Source organism: Sphaeramia orbicularis, chromosome 21 (assembly GCF_902148855.1).
Source record: "Sphaeramia orbicularis chromosome 21, fSphaOr1.1, whole genome shotgun sequence".
Taxonomy (NCBI): domain Eukaryota; kingdom Metazoa; phylum Chordata; class Actinopteri; order Kurtiformes; family Apogonidae; genus Sphaeramia; species Sphaeramia orbicularis.
Window position 1 is genome coordinate 46907632 of NC_043977.1, and position 21745 is coordinate 46929376.

General features: G+C 40.6%; 1 protein-coding gene across 2 annotated transcripts in view; it reads right to left on the bottom strand.

The window, feature by feature from the left end:
* The window catches only part of adcy5 (adenylate cyclase 5), a 282560-nt gene that overhangs the window by 9450 nt on the left and 251365 nt on the right, over nucleotides 1–21745 (bottom strand). For both annotated transcript variants that reach the window (XM_030125695.1, XM_030125694.1), the window contains exons 15-18: nucleotides 4342–4526; nucleotides 4215–4235; nucleotides 3828–3960; nucleotides 956–1219 (exon numbers count right to left, since the gene is read on the bottom strand). In XM_030125695.1, the coding sequence (XP_029981555.1) occupies nucleotides 956–1219; nucleotides 3828–3960; nucleotides 4215–4235; nucleotides 4342–4526 (603 nt within the window). The remainder of the gene's footprint in view (nucleotides 1–955; nucleotides 1220–3827; nucleotides 3961–4214; nucleotides 4236–4341; nucleotides 4527–21745) is intronic.

The following is a 21745-nucleotide window of genomic DNA, read 5'->3' on the forward strand; positions in this document are numbered from 1 at the left end:
CCATGAGAAGAATTTTGACCAAGTAATTATCTTCTTTCAGTACAATTGTACTTATATTTCCTAAATATAACGTGGGACAATTCTTGGTAACCATATATCCTAGTACCTCAATAATCACAGAGTTTACTTTGTCCCAAAATGGTTCTATTTTAGGGCAATGCCAGAAGATATGTGCATGGTTTGCATTTATTTGACCACACTGCCTCCAACATGTTTGTTCTTTTAATAATAGCTTACTTTTTGCTTACTTACTTTTAAATTTGGTGCAATAAAGAAACTTGTTAAATTTTTCCAGTTGAATTCTCTCCAAACTCTTGCAAGTTTGTTGATGTCTGTAGGTTTTATTTAACACTTTTTTACACTAAAACAAAACCAAAAATGTATAGTTGTCATTATTCATAGATTATTATAATAGTATCCGACTGGTCCGATCCACTTCAGATCATATTGGTGGAGCCTGAACTAAAAAGATTTTAATAGCATTGATTGTTACTATCTCAGTGTAATTTTTGCATTTCACAAATTCAGCCCACGAACAGGATTGGACCCTTTGACGACAGGCTGTATGTTTGACACCTGTGATCTAAAGTGTTCAGAAGAGGTTTTAACAGGGTTGGACTCAGATGGCATAGGTTTTTAGAGGATCTGGGTCTAATGTCTGACCAGCCTCTTAATGAGCCTTTATAGTAAATATTCAGTCTAGTTTTAGCTGGGTAGTTTGAACACCAGTTTTGGAGTTTAAGTTAAATATGCAGCACAGTTTGACCAAAATGAATTAAAACTCACTTCCATTTGCTGCCTTTTTCCTGAACTTTTAAACTACACATTTGACTCCAGAACAACAGGAATTCTTATGAGGTTCACCAGTGGAATATTACCTAAGTGGACTTCAGTTCTGTTTATGTGCCTGCACCTAATAAAGTCTAAGTTCTTGTTGGAGCCATTTACATCTCACCTCGTCAAAGTCAGCGATGATCTCATTGAGGAGTCGCAGACACTCTACTCCTTCATTGTTGGCCTCCAGCTCCACGTAGAACTCTGAGAAGTTGCTGATGGAGGCAAACATGACAGCGACACACTCGCAGGACTGGTAGTAGAGCTCGTCGTTCCGCCGTTCTCGCTGCAGGAAGTGGGCGGCTACGTCTTTGGGCAGGATGTTGTGGAGCAGACGGCGGTTGTAGGCCTGCAGCTCTTCCATCTCCTCCTTCTCCTCTGTGGCCTGGTGAGAAGTCACAACATGAGTTAGATAGGAGACAACTAAGGCTACCACAGATCAACTCAACAGTCTGCCCAGTACTTTAATCCAGTAAGACACATCTGTAGATGACATGTACATATTTAATAAAATATATTATTATTATTATTATTATTATTATTATTATTATATATACAGTATATATATATACTGAAAAACTTTTAAAGGAGTGATATTTTGCTTTTTTAAAAGGAATTATGCATTTTAAAACAGTTCCCTGTGGTCTACATAAACTGTAAATGCTATGCTTGGGTCTGAATTCTTCATTAATTCAACTCCACAGGTCCATCTTCAACCCTATTTCTGAGTAATGACACCACAAAGGTCATTTTGAATGCTGGTCCTTTAAATGCACATGAGCCACTTCATGCCTCACCCCCTCCAGGTTATTGACTGTGTGGCTCTGTCCCGTTCAACCAACAACTGAACATTTTAGGTCATTGGCTCGAAGTACGGTCATATTTTCAGTATGGACTGCAACCGCTGCTGCTGACAAACAATTATGTCGTACTTGGAGAAATGTTCGTCAGAAGTCTTGACCTTATATGTGCAAATGTCGTGATGTAACTAATTACATCATAAAGACATAACAAATTAAGCAGGAATTAAAACAGGTTGTAGAAATCCACTCGATTTTTGCCAAAATGAATGTAAAGATAGCTTTACAGCACCTGGAGGGTTCAAATTCAAACCTCTGGAACTATTAGGGTCCAAATACACAAATAAATGTGCCAAAGACTAATAAAAGTGGATTGAGCAAAATATGACCCTTTTAAATTGGTTATAGTGAGAAACAAGCTTTACTCTTGTGTCTGAGCACCACCTGTACTGTCTGAGCAATAATTTAAGCTGATTTATGATGCATAAGATCATGTGGCACAACAGGGCACATTTATAAACCATCATAGTCTCTGTTAATGGTTAAAAAGTTAAACACCTCACTCACTTTATTCCTTCCGCTATCTGTGGGTTGTTGTTGTTTTCTCCTTCATTACATGAAAGAACAACTTCTGAGCTACAACTGTATCCTCAAAATGGCAAGTTTTGACAAAGAGACACCTGTTTTTATGCAGCTTTTCCTATTGTAGGGTTATTTGAAACCACGGTGCACAGCCTCCTGCGCATATTCCATCAAAACAACTTCCCTTAAGATAATGTTTTGTAAAAGCTGTGCTGCTGCAACCAGTATTCAGACAACTGTGATTCATGTAAAGAAACACAAATCAGACAAACAGCAGAGATATGTCTGACTGTACCAGAGTTAGAACATGTGTTTACACCAATCATGACATATTTCTTTTTTTGGCAATATAACCAATTTTATATGGAAAATAACAAATTGTATCTGTGTCAGAAAAATCACTTTCAACTAAGTTACCCATTACAAAAACACCTCTGAAGGAAGTGTGTTAATTCCAAATCACATGACCTGCTCCACATGATGTCACTTCCTTCTGAAGAAAACACTGGCAAGACTCCAAGGTATGTTTTTTCTCCTCTTTTTTTTAGTTCTTTAGTATAAAGTAGTGTGTGATTCAAGTGTGGATTTATCACACTCTCAACAGTGTTACTACAATATCTTTATAAATAAATTTCAATTTGACTCAGCTGTACACATGATATTTAGAAGAATCTTTGTGTAAAAATGTCATGTGTTGTTATGGTTCTGTTGATTTTAGGCCTGAAAACAGCAAAAATGTCAACTATACCTGTTAGTCCTGTAAAGGCAACTCAAAAAGTACCACAATTATATATTGACCCACATAACGTTTACCTAAAAATCCATGGTTGACTATGAAGTTTTTCAACAACTACAGTTATCTTCTCTCAAGGTTTTCATTTAATATCATGTAAGTTATACTCATGGAAAGCTAATGATAATGATGATAATGATGACTTGATGCCACAGCACAATTTTTTGGACTCTTTTATTATTTATACCAATTGCTACATGCATCTGCAGGAGATTTGCATGACTTTTCTACCAAGGGCCAGTTTTTTACAGTTCAGCAGCTAAAGAAACAGCTCTGGGACAGAAAAAACAGGTTCCAAAGTGCCACCAAACCTATGTGACTGCTATTCAAATAAATAAATCAATTAAGCCAGCAAAGGGTCTCGTCTGTCTAAACCAAAAAGAAAAACAGAGCTACATTTAGACATGAATGGAGGCCAGGACAGGCAAGAGTAGTACATGCAACAAGATGATGGAGTCTTTCATTGTCAATGTGCTTGAACTCAGGGGCTACAGTCTGTCATGATGCTGCTCTCGAGCCTGAGGAAGAACAAAGTGGTTCTACACTAAGAACCTGCGCTAGATTTGTGACTGCAGAGTGGGAGATATTGGAAAAGACAGTTCATGACAACATCCTAATTGGTTAAGACTCTGTGCTGAGTCGTTGCGGAGTTCAGTGACATTTGTCTCTCCTTCCTTTACACTCGGACCCATTGAAGGAAACCATAAAATTGTAATTGAAAAGGAAAGTTTACTGTGACACCAAATCTTACAAAGAATAGGTCCCTGTCCATTTTCATCTACATCTTGTGGGATGAAATTAGCTCCATGCATACACACCTGCAGCTTCCAGAGGAAGTCCAACCGGGCTGTGGACTCCACCTGCTGGGCATGAAGGTAGAGGGCCAGAACGAAGACGGTGATGACCACAGGAGTCATGATCTTCAGAGGAACCTTGTTGTCCATCACACAGCTGGAGGCCAACACACACACACACACACACACACACACACACACACACACACACACACACACACACTTTTTTATTAGTGCACAGATACAGGTGTGCCTTCAGAAATAAGGTGCCCTCTAAATGAGAGCTCATTAGCTTCAGCATCTGTTGCCAGTGGATCATTATAGGTACATTTGTGCCAGTACAGTGATAATGATGCTGTTAGTGGAATCAGATTACACAGGTGATGCTTTAAATGGAGCCATCAGTCTCACCTTGTTCCATTGGTGTTCTCACTGTGAGGGGGAGAACACAGAAAGAGTCCATCAGCTGTTAGAGCATCTGCACACAGCCACAGATTTGTCAAGACAACACAAACACACAGCAACGAAAGGGACTCACATGTAATTGATGGCGTTGGCCATGACCAGCAGGTCCTGGTTGTCAAAGAGGCTGACTTTGGCCACCTCCATGATGAAAAGGTAAAGCAACTCAATGAAGAGCATGAGGAAGAGTTTTCCAATGCTGCTGACCTGCAGGAAGACGGAGCAGGCCAACAGGCTGAGCAGCACACAGGACGAGAAGTACTGCAGGAGGAAGATGGAGGGAGAGGATGTTAGGATAGGAGTTGTACATTCTGTAGCAGCAGCTCTGACAGTTGACACACATTCTAACAAATGATTACATACAACTGGACACAACCAACCTTTTGCATACACATACTACACTGTGCAAAAAACACCCCATGTACAGCATTTGTGTAACACGAGACAGATGGCCCAAAATGAGCTCATGATGTCTTATAAATGTGAAACATGGTTAATTCTCTTGATTTGTAAACATACAATGAGCCTCATTCACAAACAGTTAGTACGCACAAATCTGTACTTAAACTCTGTGTACAATCGTTTGATGCACAAATCTGGGATTCATCGATATTTTCGTACCCAAATTTGTTCTTACTCTGCGAACAAGTTTAGAACTGCCTGAGGAAGGCCATACTGACTTAGAAAATGCAAACACATACCTTTTATGTACATGCAGTGCATATAAAACTGCATTCATTAAAAAGAGATTTAATTACCATTTTTAAAAATCATTAATTTACTAACACATTGGTCAAATGTATTAAACAACCATGAAATTGACACACATTCACCCTCATCATTGTGATCATGATATAAAATATTCAGTGAAAACAGTCCTAGTTTACAAAGGAATATGAGATCCATGAATGGATGTTTGTCCAGTTATTGCTGCTATTCTTTCATCCTGTGGCGTTAGATCAGGTGGACCTTGTCCTCCACCAGGCTCTTTTTTTTTTCCTTCTGCTCCATAATGCATTTTTTGGCATCACCTTTTGTGTCGAACCACTTTTTTTCACCTGGGCTACAGTGCCCTTCTCTGGGGATGCTATGTTGACAGCCTTGGTTACTGTAGTCCAAGCGTCTTTTTTTTTTTCTTCTCCCATCATCAGCCCCGAGGAGACACTCTTGAAAAGTGTTCCTTTTCTGGTTTCCATCTCAGACACAATTGTTTCTGTTTCTGTAGTTGTAAAGTTCTTTTGTTTTTTACCTTTTGGCACCATCGCTTCTAACAAACTATAAAATTTACTACTTCTTTCCTCATATAACTGCCTCCTTCATTCATGAATCAGCTCTAGGCAAGTGGCTTGGAGAAATGAGGGCATGGTAGTATGCTAATCACATGCTTATCATAAATTGCGAGCACGTGCCTGTCAATGTAGAATGCTTCTGATTCACACACACACACAAGGTGGTGAGAACAAAACTGGCTGTTGTGCAGGTATCATGAATATCGCAGTGATTTTGCATTCACACTTATTTTGTGTGCAAAGTAAGAACATTTCCACGTACATATAAGTGAATGAGGTCTAATGTGTCCATCTCTGCTGTGACCACTTGCTCAGTGATCCAGTGATTCCTCCCAGAACACAGGTGGTTCATGTCCAGACGCTGCTCAAAACAGTGTTAATAGTACTCAGACACTCCTTATACTCGGGACAATAAAAGGACACCTCAAAATGTCATGGCATGCTTGATGCAGAGATGATGCCCTCAAAGAAGAGTGGATGAACATTAATCCGTGTATCATACGTTCATTCGTTTTTCAATTTAAAATCAAAAATGAAAAAACAAAAAACAACTTCTTTTTTTTGTTTTTCATTTTCAAAACCAGAATGAAAAACGGATAACGGTTCGTTTTTCCATTTCCCGATTTTGTGCTCAAATGAAAAATGGAAAAAACGGATAACGACCGTTTCATCCGATTTTGCTATTTTCAATATAGTTAAGTTGTCTGACCCGGAAGTAGTCGTTACAAGGGAAAAAATAAACAAACGGAATCGTGGCCGGTGTCCTGTCCACCTGTCGAGTTGAGCTACTGAGCCCTAAACGTTTTCACAGTTTAAATGCCCATCGATTTGTGCTACCCCAGGCAGAAGTAAGTCATATTTTGAAAGTATATTTCTTTTATAGTGCCTTTTGAGCAGTAAGCATGGAATCAATTATGTGCATGTGCACGAAAGATAGACGTAGAATACTGACGTGAGATGATCATAGTGTAAGGAAGTTCTCATTGTATATTAGAGTTAAGTATGTGTGTCAAGTGGGTGTTAACGGTGTTTAGATTATTGTTCAAGTTAGTTCAACAGACGCCAATAATGGTAGCCTACCATTTAACATGTCTAAATCTGTTAACAATTCCTGTAAGCAATTACATATGCACGAAGGATAGACGTAGAATATTGAAGTGAGATGACAATAGTGTAAGGAAGTTCTCATTGTATGATATTAGCCTTAAGTATGTGAGTCACCTGGGTGTCAATGGCGTTTAGATTATTGTTTAAATTTGTTCAACGAACGACAACAATGGTAGCCTACCATTTAACTGACTAAATCTATGTTAACAGTTCCCCTAACTACCCACACTTGTGTAAATTAAGTTATAATTCCATACACGCTGAGGACGAGTTGGCTAGGTTTGGAAAACCAAAGAAATGCCTTACTGCACAAATACCTACATACCTAGTTCCCCAGTCTGTCTTATTTGTCATTTATCACATGCAAATCTCGAACTTGTGTGGGTGTATGTGTATAAAAGTGTCTGAATGTGGCTTTTACAAAAAAATGTGTTTTGTTGTGTGTTGTACAGTTTTTACATTTGTGAAGGCTTATAGGTATGGAGCAGAGGTGCAAGGAGAATCTACATGACCTGTCTGAGAGGAAACACCCAGACGGGTCAAATAAATCTCAAAAATTAAGCTGAAGGAGATATGCTGAGAGGTTTAGACTAAAGGGTGAGCAGGCAAAGGTGTATTAAAATATATCTATGTTTTAGTAAAATGTCTTTTGCTTATATGTACTTTATGAATGTTCAGTGCAGGACGGCTCTACTACGGGAACACAAAGATGATCCAGTCCCCAAGAGAAGCCAGGTCACTGGCTGGCTGATGATGTAAGTGACAATTCAAACAAAGTATTACCAAACCACAATGTGTTTTTTCCCTATTACTGATTTTTAAAATTTATTTATTTATTTTTTTTTTTTTGGGGGGGGGGGGGGGGGTTGTTTTTGTAATACAGGTAATTTATGCATATATTCATATCCTTGCTCAAAAACAGCAGGAAAATGCTGGATGTAAAATTATATTGTTCTCAATGCATTTGTTTAATGTTCCCTGGAGTGCAGTTTAGTGTTACACACTTAAGTTTTTTAACAGGAATCCATTCATCAGCTCTGTGCTGTGGTAGCTGGAAGTTTGTTTTCCAGAAGATTTCACCCTCTTAGAAAAGCAATCTATTTGTTTGTTTTTATCTAGACACAACACCTAACACCAGTAACCTGAATTAACAATAATTTGATGTGAAACCCATTCTTCGGATGAAATTTCCAGTGTTAAAAAGATGGATTTGTCCTGTAAATGTAGGTGCTCACTGGATTTTAGTGGTTTTCTTCCATTTTCCTCAGACCTATTTCTGAGATATATATACAGGGTGGGGAAGCAAAATTTACAATGAACATTTAGTTGTTTTTTCTCAGCAGGCACTACATCATTTGTTTTGAAACCAAACATATATTGATGTCATAATCATACCTAACACTATTATCCATACCTTTTCAGAAACTTTTGCCCATATGAGTAATCAGGAAAGCAAACGTCAAAGAGTGTGTGATTTGCTAAATGCACTCGTCACACCAAAGGAGATTTCAAAAATAGTTGGAGTGTCCATAAAGACTGTTTATAATGTAAAGAAGAGAATGACTATGAGCAAAACTATTACAAGAAAGTCTGGAAGATACTATTAAAGAAGAATGGGAGAAGTTGTCACCCGAATATTTTAGGAACACTTGCAAGTTTCAGGAAGCGTGTGAAGGCAGTTATTGAGAAAGAAGGAGGACACATAGAATAAAAACATTTTCTATTATGTCAATTTTCTTGTGGCAAATAAATTCTCATGACTTTCAATAAACTAACTGGTCATACACCGTCTTTCAATCACTGCCTCAAAATATTGTAAATTTTGCTTCCCCACCCTGTGTATATATATATATATATATATATATATATATATATATATATATATATATATATATATGCATGCATTTCAGTTGACCTGAAATGCATGCATGCATTTCAGTTGAAGTCAATTTTCATAAAAGGGTTTGCTACACAAATATGTCAGTGTGATGGAATAACATGAATACAGTAAACATTTATAGATCGTCACCATGTCAGAGAGGACACTGCTACTTGTTGATCCAGACAAGTATATCATGTATTGCATATGCTTCTTATGCTTTTTAAACAATAATTAGGAATTTCTTGAGGATGGTGGGCCACGAAGTCCGAGGAGATAAATGGACTGTAAAAAATGTTCACCACAACAAGCAGCAAGATGCCAGTAGCTGTGGGATTTAGGTGTTCAAGGTAAAGATTTTAATTCAGACTGTTTGTAGTAAACAGTTTTTTTTTCCTTTATGTTTAGCCAGTCATATGTAACTGAATGCCTAAAATGCCATTTTGCAGTTTGCAGAGGGGTTTCTCAACAATGGAGACATCACAAGCATCTAGACACATCCTGCAGAGGTTTTAAAGGCTCGATGGGAAGCAGCATGTGCCCTCCTACAGGTTGGAGGTCTGTGGAAAGAAAATGAAGCCATCACGGATGGGATAAATACGGACACCGAATTTCCCTCCCAAGATCAAAATAGTGAATATAGTGTATATATCAAATAAAGTTGATTTGAATGTAATGTTTCATCTGTTGTCCCATGTTCAATGTGTCGAGTATCACAAAGGTGAGGTGTGTTACCTGTAGTAGGAGCTTTATTTAATAGAAGTTATAAGCCTGTCTGAATGAGCTACCTTTACCCATATTCATATGAATACGTAAATAATGGTGTTTATATAGTAGGAACTTTATTTGACAGAAGTTGTAAGTGTCTAAATGAACTACCGTTACCCATATTCATATGAATAAGTAAATAATGGTGTTTCTATAGTAGGAGCTTTATTTAATAGAAGTTATAAGCCTGTCTGAATGAGCTACCTTTACCCATATTCATATGAATAAGTAAATAATGGTGTTTCTATAGTAGGAGCTTTATTTAATAGAAGTTATAAGCCTGCATAAATATGTTACCTGTAGTGGGAGCTTTATTTGATAGAAGTTATAAGCCTGTCGAAATGAGCTACCTTTACCCATATTCATATGAATAAGTAAATAATGGTGTTTCTATAGTAGGAGCTTTATTTAATAGACGTTATAAGCCTGCATAAATATGTTACCTGTAGTGGGAGCTTTATTTGATAGAAGTTATAAGCCTGTCGAAATGAGCTTCCTCTACCCATATTCATATGAATAAGTAAATAATGGTGTTTTTCTACAGTAGAAGCATTATTTCATTTTCAAATAGGCGTATCGAAATGTAAGGTAGCATGTTTTGATGGGGTAGCGTCAATCGATAGACGTCGCTGTCGATATAAGCTACTGGCAGCTGCTTGACGGAGCAGGATGGCTTGATACGTGCGCAGAGCGGGGAGCACAGCTCGGGTCTGAGTTTTGTAAGCGAAACCAGTTCCATGATCCTCAAAGGGAACTGGTTCTGACATCTTAAAATGGAACGGGTTCCTTAAATGGAGCTCCAGCCTGGATCAGCACTACTGGCCCATTGACTGAGAAAATCAGAGCTGAATTTTTATTTCGTCATAGTACAGTATAAAATTAGTTTTAAAAAATTGGCTCTGTTTTTCCTAATTAATGAGATACTGTTTTCAAAAAAATTAAATTCAAATACAGAGACGATTTTTTTTTTGTGTGTGAATGCAATACACTTCTGTACATATCAAACAGCTGCTTAATTATAGCAAATATTCCTCCAGTCCGGCCACGATTCCGTTTGTTTATTTTTCCCTGATAACAACTACTTCCGGGTCAGACAACTTAACTATACTGAAAATAGCAAAATCGGATGAAACGGTCGTTATCCATTTTTTCCATTTTTCATTTGAGCACAAAATCGGGAAATGGAAAAACGAACCGTTATCCGTTTTTCATTCTGGTTTTGAAAATGACAAAACAAAAAAACAAGTCGGTTTTTTGTTTTTTCATTTTTGGTTTTAAATTGAAAAACGAATGAACGAATGATACACGGATTAAAACATTCCACAGGTCACAACTGACAATCTTCTCAACTCGATGAGAAGACGATGTGTTGCTCTATAGTAGGGGTGTGCGATATGACGATATTAGATCGTGAAGGATTAGAATGTATTGACGATCCGACAAAGCGGAGAGCTCGTGGAATTGTGGGGGTTTATATGGGGGGGGGGTTCTGTGCCATACGTACTCCACAATGAGTACACCCTACAACCGTACAAAATGAAAGTGAAACTTAAGACTTAAGTCTCCCACTGTTGTGTAACTCATTTTCCTTTTCCTTACCTTCAGAAACTTTCATTTGAGGGGGGCAGGACAATTGTTCTTGAAATGGGCATTTCCTCATTGATATTTTGTTCTTTTTTTTTTTCTTTTTTTTTACTTTATTGAATGCTACCTCAAAAACCAAGTGCAGTTTCATTTTTATGTTGCAAGAGTGCACTTAATCAGAGTGTTGTTTACATTTTAGCGCGTTTATGTTCTTGGCACATGTTGACAAAATTGCACAAACTATTTAAATTAAAAATGTTCTGGAAGGTTCTTTGGGCTAAATTGTCCATTTTAGGGCTATGTTTTACACAGGGAAATATTTTGGATGTACTGTTCAGAAACTTGCAAATTAGTCTCAAAGATATATATAGAATCGTGGTATAGATAGGTATAGGTATAGAAGGTATAGGTATAGAATCGTGATAAAATCAAGATTGTGATTTTATTTTTTAAAAATTGTGATATATTTTATCGCCCACCACTACTCTATACAGGAAGCCAATGGTGGACACACAGGGTATTGAGTGGAGATTTCTTTCAACCGGCCCCCACCATGTCCGCATGAATGTCCCTGAACACCAGACACCACTATTGTGTTCTAACGGACAGTGATCTGTACCACATTGATCAACAAATTAAATTGTGTATGATTCAATATATTGTGCAACAGCTAATGCTATTAAAAATGTAAAGGGTCACATGAGGTGTTTACATTTTTGCTCGGTGTATATATAATAGCACTTAAAAGATTGTGATGGACTTTTCTTCAGATTTTAACAGAAGTCCCAAAAGTAGATAAATGGACTCATTCAATAGATTCCTTCAATTATTGTAGTTAATCTATTCAATCTTAATATTTGTGTTTGGTCTGAACTTGTGAGCCTTCAGTTACTGTTGGGAACCACTTTTTTAAGGTCATCTAATGCTGCGTTTCCACAACATGGTACCGGCTCGACTTGACTCAACTCAACTCAACTCGGCCTTTTTGTGTTTCCATTACAAAAAAGGAACTGGAATCTGGTACCCGGTACTAGTTTTTCGGCATCACCTCCGCCAAGGTTCCAACACTGGGGAACAGATACTAAAACGTGACGTATAGACACTGCAGACCACTGATTGGTCAGAGAGTTGTCACTGTGACCCACCGTTTTACAAAAAACAGATGCAGAAATTGACAGTAAATATAGCGGTAGGTTAATTGACATGACCACAGCCTGCAAAACTACACCATGGTTGGTCAAGGAGATTCAGATGTAAAAATTTAGCATGAGCTTGACGAGACAAGTAAGTAAGTAAGTAAGTAAGTAAATTTTATTTATAGAGCACTTTTCATAGACAGAGTCACAAAGTGCTTTATCAAATCAAATCAAATTTACAGAAACCCAACAGAATCCTCCAGGAGCAAACACTTGTGACTGGTGACAGTGGCGAGGAAAAACTTCCCTTTAACAGGCAGAAACCTCGAGCAGACCCAGACTCCTGAAGGATGGCCATCTGCCTTGACCAGTTGGGGTTAAAGAGCGAGAGTAAAGGAGGAGAAAAGAGAGAGTGACAGAGATATAGACAGACTGGGTGAGAGGGGAAGAGGGGGGAGACACATGGAGTACATGTAACACTGTAAAGTAGCAACTTTACATTGCGAAAAATGAATAAAACTACAAATAAAATACAATTAGAATACCCGTAAAACACAATAAAATACCATTAAAAACAGTTTTAAAATATGATGAATACATAAAGTGTAATCAGTTTGTGGTGGCCCTGAGTCAGGTGGGAAATTAAAAAGCCTGTTTGAACAGGAGTGTTTTGAGGTGTTTTTTAAAACTCTCTACAGAGTCCATGGACCGTAAGTGTAGAGGCAGGTCATTCCAGAGACATGGTGCTACAGCTTTAAAGGACCTGTCACCACGTGTGCTAAAACAGGTGTGTGGAACCATCAGCAGGCGCTGTTCTGAAGCCTGCGAGCCGAGCTGTAGGACTGAACCAGGGAAGCAATGTATGCAGGGGCCTGGCCATGTAGAGCCCAGAAAGTTAGCACCAGAATTTTGAAATGAAAATAATATAAAATAGGGAGCCAGTGGAGTGATTTAAGAATGGGAGTGATGTGGGCTCTCCTGTTTGTGCGGGTCAGCAGCCTTGCAGCAGAGTTCTGGACAAACTGTAGACGGGCCAGCTCCTTCTGTATAAGCATGTGAACAGGCTGTTACAGTAGTCTAAGCGAGAAGACACAAATGCGTGAACGATCATCTCAAGCTCATTGATGGACACCATAGACCTGAGTTTGGAGATGTTGCAGAGTTCGAAGAAACAGTTTTTCCCTAGGTGTTCGGAGTAGTATTCTGAAGACATGGCCTGGTCAAAGATGACACCTAGATTCCTCAGTTTGGTCTTTACCGAAGAGCTCAGGTCTCCGAGGTGTTGTTTAATCCCTGGGATTGCACTGTCCGGGGCAATGATGAGGGTCTCCGTTTTGCTGGAGTTCAGCTGGAGGCTGTTATCATTTAGCCACTGCTTCAGCTCTGACAAGCAGTTGATTAAGGAACTCAGTTTGTGGGGCTCAGAGGATTTAAAGGAGCAGTACATCTGGATGTCATCAGCAAATAGATGATAGGAGACATCACTGTACTGCCGGATAATGTGGCCAAGCGGGAGGGCATACAGTAAGAACAGGACTAGTCCCAGGACAGAGCCTTGGGGCACACCACACAGTAGATCCGCTGAGTCAGACTGGATGTTATTGATTGACACGCTGAAGCTTCTGCCAGTCAGGTAAGAGGAGAACCAGTCTAGCACAGGACCTGACATCCCTACCAGGTCCCTCAGTCTCTCAGTCATTATGGTATGGTCCACTGTGTCAAAGGCCGAGGAGAGATCTAGCAGGACCAAGACCGTGGATTTCCCGGAGTCGGCCGCCATCAGGATGTCACTAGACACTTTTAATAGTGTGGTTTCTGTTGAGTGGTGTTGTCTAAACCCAGACTGAAAAGTGTCATAAATCTGGTGTGCCTACAGAAAAGCTGTAAGTTGTTTAGACACTGCCTTCTCACTGATTTTGGCCAGTAGGGGGAGCTTTGATACTGGCATGTAGCTTTTGAGTTCAGTGGGGTCCAAGTTAGTTTTCTTTAGTTTTGGTTCTAAGATGGCCTGTTTGAAGGAGCTGGGAGACAAACCAGTTGAGAGCGACAGGTTAAAAAACTTTGTGACCCATGGTCCAATTGTGTCAAAGACACTGACAAGAAGCTTATGGGGGAGGATGTCTGCAGAACTGGAGGAGGGTCTCATTTAAGATAAAAGTGCCGAGATGTCCTCCAGCGTCACAGGGTCAATGGAGGACTAGATTTGAAGAGGGGGATCAGCTCGGGTCAGACAGCCAGAGGGTGGTGGGATATTGTGTTTAATATCCCTGATCTTGTCTGTGAAAAAATTTGGGAAGTCACTGATGTCAGCTTTACAGAGCACAGGGGCAGCAGGGACAGCAGGGGACACAATGGACTCCATTGCGTCAAAGATTACTTTGGGGTATTTCTTGTTTGTAGCTATGAGTTTGTGGAAATAGCTAGATCTCGCCTCCTTAATCATTTTATTTAAGGGGGTTATGAGATCCTTAAGATGTAACCTGTGTACTTCCAACTGGGTTGATTTCCAAAGACGCTCAGTTTTGCGACAAATTCTCCTGAAGTTTAAAATGTTCTCATTCATCCAAGGACAAGACCACTTGCAAGTGACATTAGTTTTCAGGGGAGCCACCTGGTCAAGAATAGAGCTGCCGTGTGTGGCAAAGGACTGTATAAACTCATCAACATTGGAACACTCATTAAAAAGAAAAGGGTTAAAACAGGGCACAGAAATCCTGGGCTGTGGACTCTGTAATAATCCTCCACTTGGCCCTTCTAGGTGCAGGCTTGGGCTCAAGAGGCACACACAAATCAAAAAACACACCACAATAAACACTTAAGTGGACATCCTCAACACACACATTTGTGACGTGTAAGCCCAATGAGAATACAAGGTCCAGGGTATGCCCTTTCCTGTGGGTGGGGCCAGATACATGTTGCTTAAGGTTAAAAGTGTCAGTCATGGCTAAAAGTTCCATTGCTGGGCTGGATGAGTCATTGTTAATGTGCAGATTAAAATCCCCAAGAATTAAAACCTTCTCCAGTTTTATTATTAATGCTATGAAATCACTAAAATCGTTTAAAAAGGCACCAGCAGGGCCAGGGGGACAGTAGATTAAAAAAAAAGGAAAACACATTGGAGGAGCCAATCGTGATCATTTGTGACTCAAATGAGGGAAAGTCATTGGTGCTCATCCTTCTGCATGTCTACTGGTCCTGGTACACTGCAGCAAGGCCACCACCCTGGCGACGGGGGTGGGGCTGACCAACAGCAGAGCAGCCAGGAGGGCACAGCTCATTTAAATGAATGAACTCACCATCCCTCTGCCACATCTCCGTCAGGAATAATGCGTCCAAGTTCTTGTTAGTGAAAAGCTCATTTAGGGAGAAGGATTTATTAGCAATGGAACGTGCATTTAGTAACCCAAACCGACTAGGTGGTGGTGGCATCATGGTGTTCGTGGTTGCTGTGTGTAATGGGATCGGTCTCAACCACCTACGATGCCTTTTAGCAGAGTGAAACCCCATACGTGAACTGGAAATAACAGGAATGGGGAAGAGCAAGGAAGAGGTGTAGGCTGCCAGTGATGGGGAAGAAGAAGAATTCACTGAGAAAGTTGATTGACAGGTGAACAGTGAGGGCCTGGGAGAGGAGGAGAGATCATTTGGGGTGGTACTCATTCTCACTACAGGCTTTACAGGACACTCTGAACATGGTGATATTTGATGTGACCAGCAGGGGGAGCAGGTGACTGCAGCAGAAGAGGGAGAGCATAGTCACATAGGCATGGGTGTGGTTTTAGTGAGGACAGAGTGTTGAATGTTTTGTGCCAAGACCCTGCTGCCCAGTCTAGAGGGGTGGACACCATTGGACTTGTAAAAGGAGGAGCAGTTCCAGAACAGATTAAAATTATCAATAAAACTGAAGCCATTCAGAGTAGAGGTGGACTGGAGCCAGGTGTTCAGGCTGAGGAGCCAGCTGAAACGGCCCACACCACGGGCAAAGGAGGGGAGGGGCCCGGAAATAAAAACAGCCTTCCAGTTTATCAAAGAGGTTTTTAAAATGAACCTTTGTCACTTCGGACTGTTGAAGAGAAGTATCATTGAAGCCCACGTGAACTATGATACAGATAACGGTGGATGGCAGTGAGATTAGCAGCTGAGGCAGTTCATGGAGGATGGAGCCACTGGTTCAACAGGATGTTGAACCAGTGAAACACTTGGTTGTGGCATTAAAGAATCAGACATTATAGATGATGGAGTCCCCGAGGATAGCGATGGTCGCAGGGAAAAGTGGTCGAGGAGACGGTGTTGAAGGTGAAGGGTTACTGGTCTCTCCAGGTGGACATTCCACGGGTGGACCGTCGGAGTGACGGCGGATGGCTTCTCGGAGAAGGTGGCGCCGGGCAGAGGAGCGGGGACCCTGGATCGGGGGCTTCACAGGGGGACCGTTGTCACGACTGGTGCCGGTAACCAGCTCGGTGGCAGCCACGGTGGCAGCAGGAGCTGGTTCCCGGACAGAGCCAGGTGGGATGGGGAGCACACTAGCCATGGCGGGGGGAGCCAGAGTGTCCTCCACGGACAGGACGCTGAAGCGGCCTGATGTGCTGATGCTCGACGGTGATGAGACTTTGCTCATGTTCTTTTTGCAGCCACGAATCACCACTTCAGACCAGGGTGTTGAACACGGGGGACAAGGACAGGCAGAGAATGGATCCCATAACACCGTATCATCACAAGGGACTTGGGCCTCTCTGCGCTTTTCAGAAAGAGACTGGACAGTGTGGGAAGGCGGCTGGAGAAACCACAGAGCTGGGCATTTTTCTCCGCTAGTTCTGAGGAGAGGCGCAGTATTTCCTCTTTGAGATCCACGGTCGTCTGGTAGGCCTTTACCAGGCTTTTGTTGGCATGGACGAGCGGACTATCTCTGGGTGATGTGGATGATGCCATGGTGGTAGCAGCAAGATACCAGGGGCAGAGCGCGGAAAGCGGTCAGTGACAGCCACAGGTAAGGCTCCACTTACACTACTTACCTGCCTTGATGGCGGTTTGGGTCGATGGCGACTACTTACCTGCCTTGATGGCAGTTTGGGTCGATGGCACTGTATAGGTAAGAAGACAGTGAGAAAAGAAAGCTAACAATCGGTCACTTCGATTATTAGATTAAACCACTCAAGTTAAAAAGACATGGTTAAGAAGTTAGGTTTGAGTGAAAAAAGCATTAAAAGGCAAAAATAAGTAGTTTAAAAGGCTATATTTCTGGGAGTACAGGGTGGGGAAGCAAAATTTGCAATATTTTGAGGCAGGGATTGAAAGACAGTGGATGACCAATTAGTTTATTGAAAGTCATGAGAATTTAAATCTTCAAATCATATTTTACTGCATTTCTAATGGTCTTGTTATAACCTCAAGTTCAATTGCCATTTTTCTCATGGATTTGGTTGGATCCTTTAGGATTTTGGATTTGAGAGCTTTAATAAAAGCTTTGGTACGTTTTTTGTTGCTTCCTCCACTTCCAGACTTTCTCGTAATAGTTTTGCTCATAGTCATTCTCTTCTTTACATTATAAACAGTCTTTATGGACACTCCAACTATTTTTGAAATCTCCTTTGGCGTGACGAGTGCATTCAGCAAATCACACACTCTTTGATGTTTGCTTTCCTGATTACTCATATGGGCAAAAGTTTCTGTAAAGGTATGGATAATAGTGTTAGGTATGATTATGACATCAAGATATGTTTGGTTTCAAAACAATTGATGTAGTGCCTGCTGAGAAAAAACAACTAAATGTTCATTGTAAATTTTGCTTCCCCACCCTGTAGGTACGCCGGCGGTTTGGCATGCATACCTTTTTTCACTCTAAAACGATGATATGACAACACGCAATTAGCAAGTTTCTCGGCAACTCTCTGAGCAGACGACATGGAAGTTCTGTGCCGCATCGCTATGATGTCTAGGTACTCTAAAGTCGGTAGTACCTTATAATGGAAATGGTCTCCAGGAATAGTACCTGGTATCCGAGTCTAGCCGAGCAGAGCTGAGTCGAGCCGGTTCCACATAGTGGAAACACGGCCTTAATTTGTAGAACTGCATCCATGCATTTGGTCTTTCAATAGGATTCAAATCAGGACCATTTCAAAACATTGTATTCTTCCTGCTTTAAACCTTTCCAGTTTGATGAACAACAACGCTTTTCTGAAGTTTTCAGAAAACGTCTTTGTTCAAACCATGACATATTGGTTAATGTTTTATCCTGTGCAAGCCAAACAAACTGCAGTGTCAGTAAAAGCAAAACTTTAAGCGTTTGATCAGTGTATTTAATTAATATTCTCTTCTTGCTTTTCTGGTAGAAAAACACTACAGTAATACTACAACATAAGAAATAAATACCAGAATTTGAGACATCTGATGCTTCTACATTGAGGTACACCAAGACTAATGTTTTTTTTTTTTTTCTTTAATGGGCTCAGCTGGCTGACAGGCAGCTGTCTATACCGATAAGGCAGCAGCTGACACCAACTGTACTCCCAGTCATCATTGCCCATTTTTCTGACACCTTTGCTTGTGTATCCTCTTTTATTTGGACATTGTAGCAGGGAGTATCTCACACTACTTTTTTTTTTTTTTCTACTTGTCTTGTCCAGCGTCCTAACAGCAGAATGGTAGTCTGGTTCCTCCCGGTGCTGAACAAATTTGCTTTGCCAAGGGTAACTTCATAAAGTATATGAGGCGCCCTTTGATATTCTACTGTGTTTATTATGAGTTTTGTTGAACGACATTTCGATGCCGGACCTGACATGGGGGGTGGGGGGGGAGAACAAGAGAGACCCTCACAAGAAAGTATCAACAATACAAACAGCAACAACCATAGAGACAATTATAATGGTAACAATAACTACAACCAGAACTGAGTAAACTGGGCAGAAGAGAGAGAAAAACAAAACAAAACAAACAAAACTACAAAAAAAACCCCCAAAAAACACAACAATGAAATACATAAGACCTATGAAATGAAGAATATAAGAAGCATTAACAAAATATCGTATTCTACGTTCGCACAAATGATACCTATAACAAATAATACCAGTAACAAATCCACACAACATCAGTTGTTCACATTAATCTGCTGTGACAGAGTGAACCAGGCAAACAGACTGAGGTGAAGAACACAGGCATGCAACCACAAATGCACTCCCTCCAAGGATCAGGGACCGACCAAGAGGGCCCCAGGGCCTGGCCATCCTGCAGACACCACAGAGAGGGGGGATCCAGCCCCCCCCCCCCCCCCCCCAAGAGGCAACAATGTGCCCGCTCCGAAGATGGTCGAGGGACTAATGTTTTAAAGCAGAATTTAGAAGCTGTAATTAAGCAAATATCCAACCAACTTCAGTAAAAGAAGATTCAAAGACATTTTGTACGTTAGAAAAAGTCCTGAAAATTTCATGCAACCATCATAAATAGTTCAAAAGTCATGGTTTCTTTTACTCAGCATCTTTTTCGGTAACTCTTACTTACACAGTTTTTATATCAGTGGCCACGTTTTTAAAGCCATATATCTGAAAACCTAATAAAGATATAATGTTAAAATTTTGTTGTTTACTATGATTATTAACATTATTTCTGAAAGTATGAAGCAAATCAGAGAAGAACAGTTTTTTCTAAAATCTGGTAATTTGAGGTGGATTTACCAGTAACTTACAGTAATTCATTGTAACTTATCCTTATTTCCTGACAGCAGCCTCCATTACAGACATGCTTTTGTTTGCTGATTGTTGCTCATTACAGGCCTTTGCACTTTTATTCTACTTGCTCCTCATACTATACCTTCAGTGGTAGTTTTGTGGCATCATCAGTCTAAACTTCCATCATTACCATTCAGAACCTCACCTTTCAGGGGTCGGGGGTTAAATACCATGTGTGATTGGCAGCTTTAATTACCATCAGATGTGACTAATGCTTTATTCCATGGCTTGACAAAAAGCAGCATGGCAGTTATAATAGCCATGATATTTTGACTGCACTTTTCTAAATCAGCATCAAATCCTCTACTTTATACACGGGGTGTCCAAAAAGTCTCTTTACAAATGAATAGACAAATTGGTGGAACTTATTACAACATGAAAAGCAGATATTGAAGTTTTTTTCATTTATTCCACCTCTGTATGGACACCATTAGCTGCATGAAGCACATTTAGATGGTATGTTGGCTGTATCATGGCCCCATCAATGGTAACAATGGCATCAGTGATCTTCTACTTCAGGTTGTTGATGTCCTGTATCTTTGTTCGATACCTGATGGCTGATTCCCAACTCACCCTTTGGGCTTCTCCCTTCCCCTTCCCCCTTCCCCCTCCATTTTGCGCGTACATGTGAAGGGGTAGTGTTGTCCCGATTCTCAATTAGTCGGAGGGGAAGGGCTAAGGAAAGGCTGTATAGTCCTGTATAGGAAAGGCTGTATAGTCCTTGAAACTGAGATATTTCAGGACCACAGTATGAACGGAGGGGTAGGAGAAATTTCCCATAATTCTGTTTGAATTGATGGAGGTAAACGCAGCCTAAAAGTGCAGCAGTGTGATGAAAGAAACACACAAATGTACATATTTTCTTTGTAAACAACTTAATCATTTGATCGACCATTTAATGCCATTTTAATGTGTTACAGATCGCATTTCTGTGGTTTATAGTTGATAGCCACAAAAAGATGACCAAAGCCCATGGAACAGAGATGGTTACAGCTACTGATGCTATGGTGAATACTTGTGGAAACAAAGTTTTTGCATTTGTTAATAGCGGCATCGATGACTGCTGATGACATAACAGGTCGCACAGGGTTGTCCCATTTCACAGGAGAATGTTTCAACCCCTAACCCTTTCAGCTTCATTTCAAGGGGTAGTGCCAAATGCAAGGGCCAAGGGGGAGGGCTAAGGGGTGAATTGGGATTGGGACGATATCTTTAACATAACCCCATAGAACATCCAGGGCTTGGACATTAAGATAGTGGACTCTATTAAGTACCTGGGTGTTCACCTCAACAATAAACTGGATTGGACTGACAACACAGACACCCTGTTCAAAAAGGGCCAGAGTCGCCTCCATCTGCTGAGGAGACTGAGGTCCTTCAGAGTGAACAGGGCTCTGCTCCGGACATTTTCTGGCACTGTGGTGGCCTCTGCAGTCCACTGTGCCATCGTGTGCTGGGTACAGACAGAGACAGGAAGAGACCCAATGAACTGACAGAGAGCCAGCTCTATCCTAGGCTGCCTACTGGACTCCATCAAGGAGCTGGTGGACAGAAGGATGCTGGCAAAGCTGACATCCATTATGGATAACCCCTCCCACTCCCTGCACTACACTGTAGAGGCCCTGAGCAGCTCCTTCAGCACCAGACTTTTACATCCCCTGTGCAAGAAGGAGTGATTTCGCAGGTCATTCCTCCCCACAGCCATCCGACTGTATAACAGTTCACTCACAGTTACCCCACCCCCCATATCACACCATATGCAATCACAATGTAAATAAGTAAATACTATTCACATTTCAAAATGCTTAATTCTAATTCTCTATTTATATAAATATTTATACAAATACCAAATTTCTCATTTTCTATTTTATTTCATTTCTCCCTTGTGGCTTTTTTTTTACCTGTCTTTTTCTTTGCACTTGTGTGTTGTATGTTGCTGCTGTCAAATGTGAAATTTCCCCATGGTGGGATGAATAAAGCCTTATCTTATCTCATC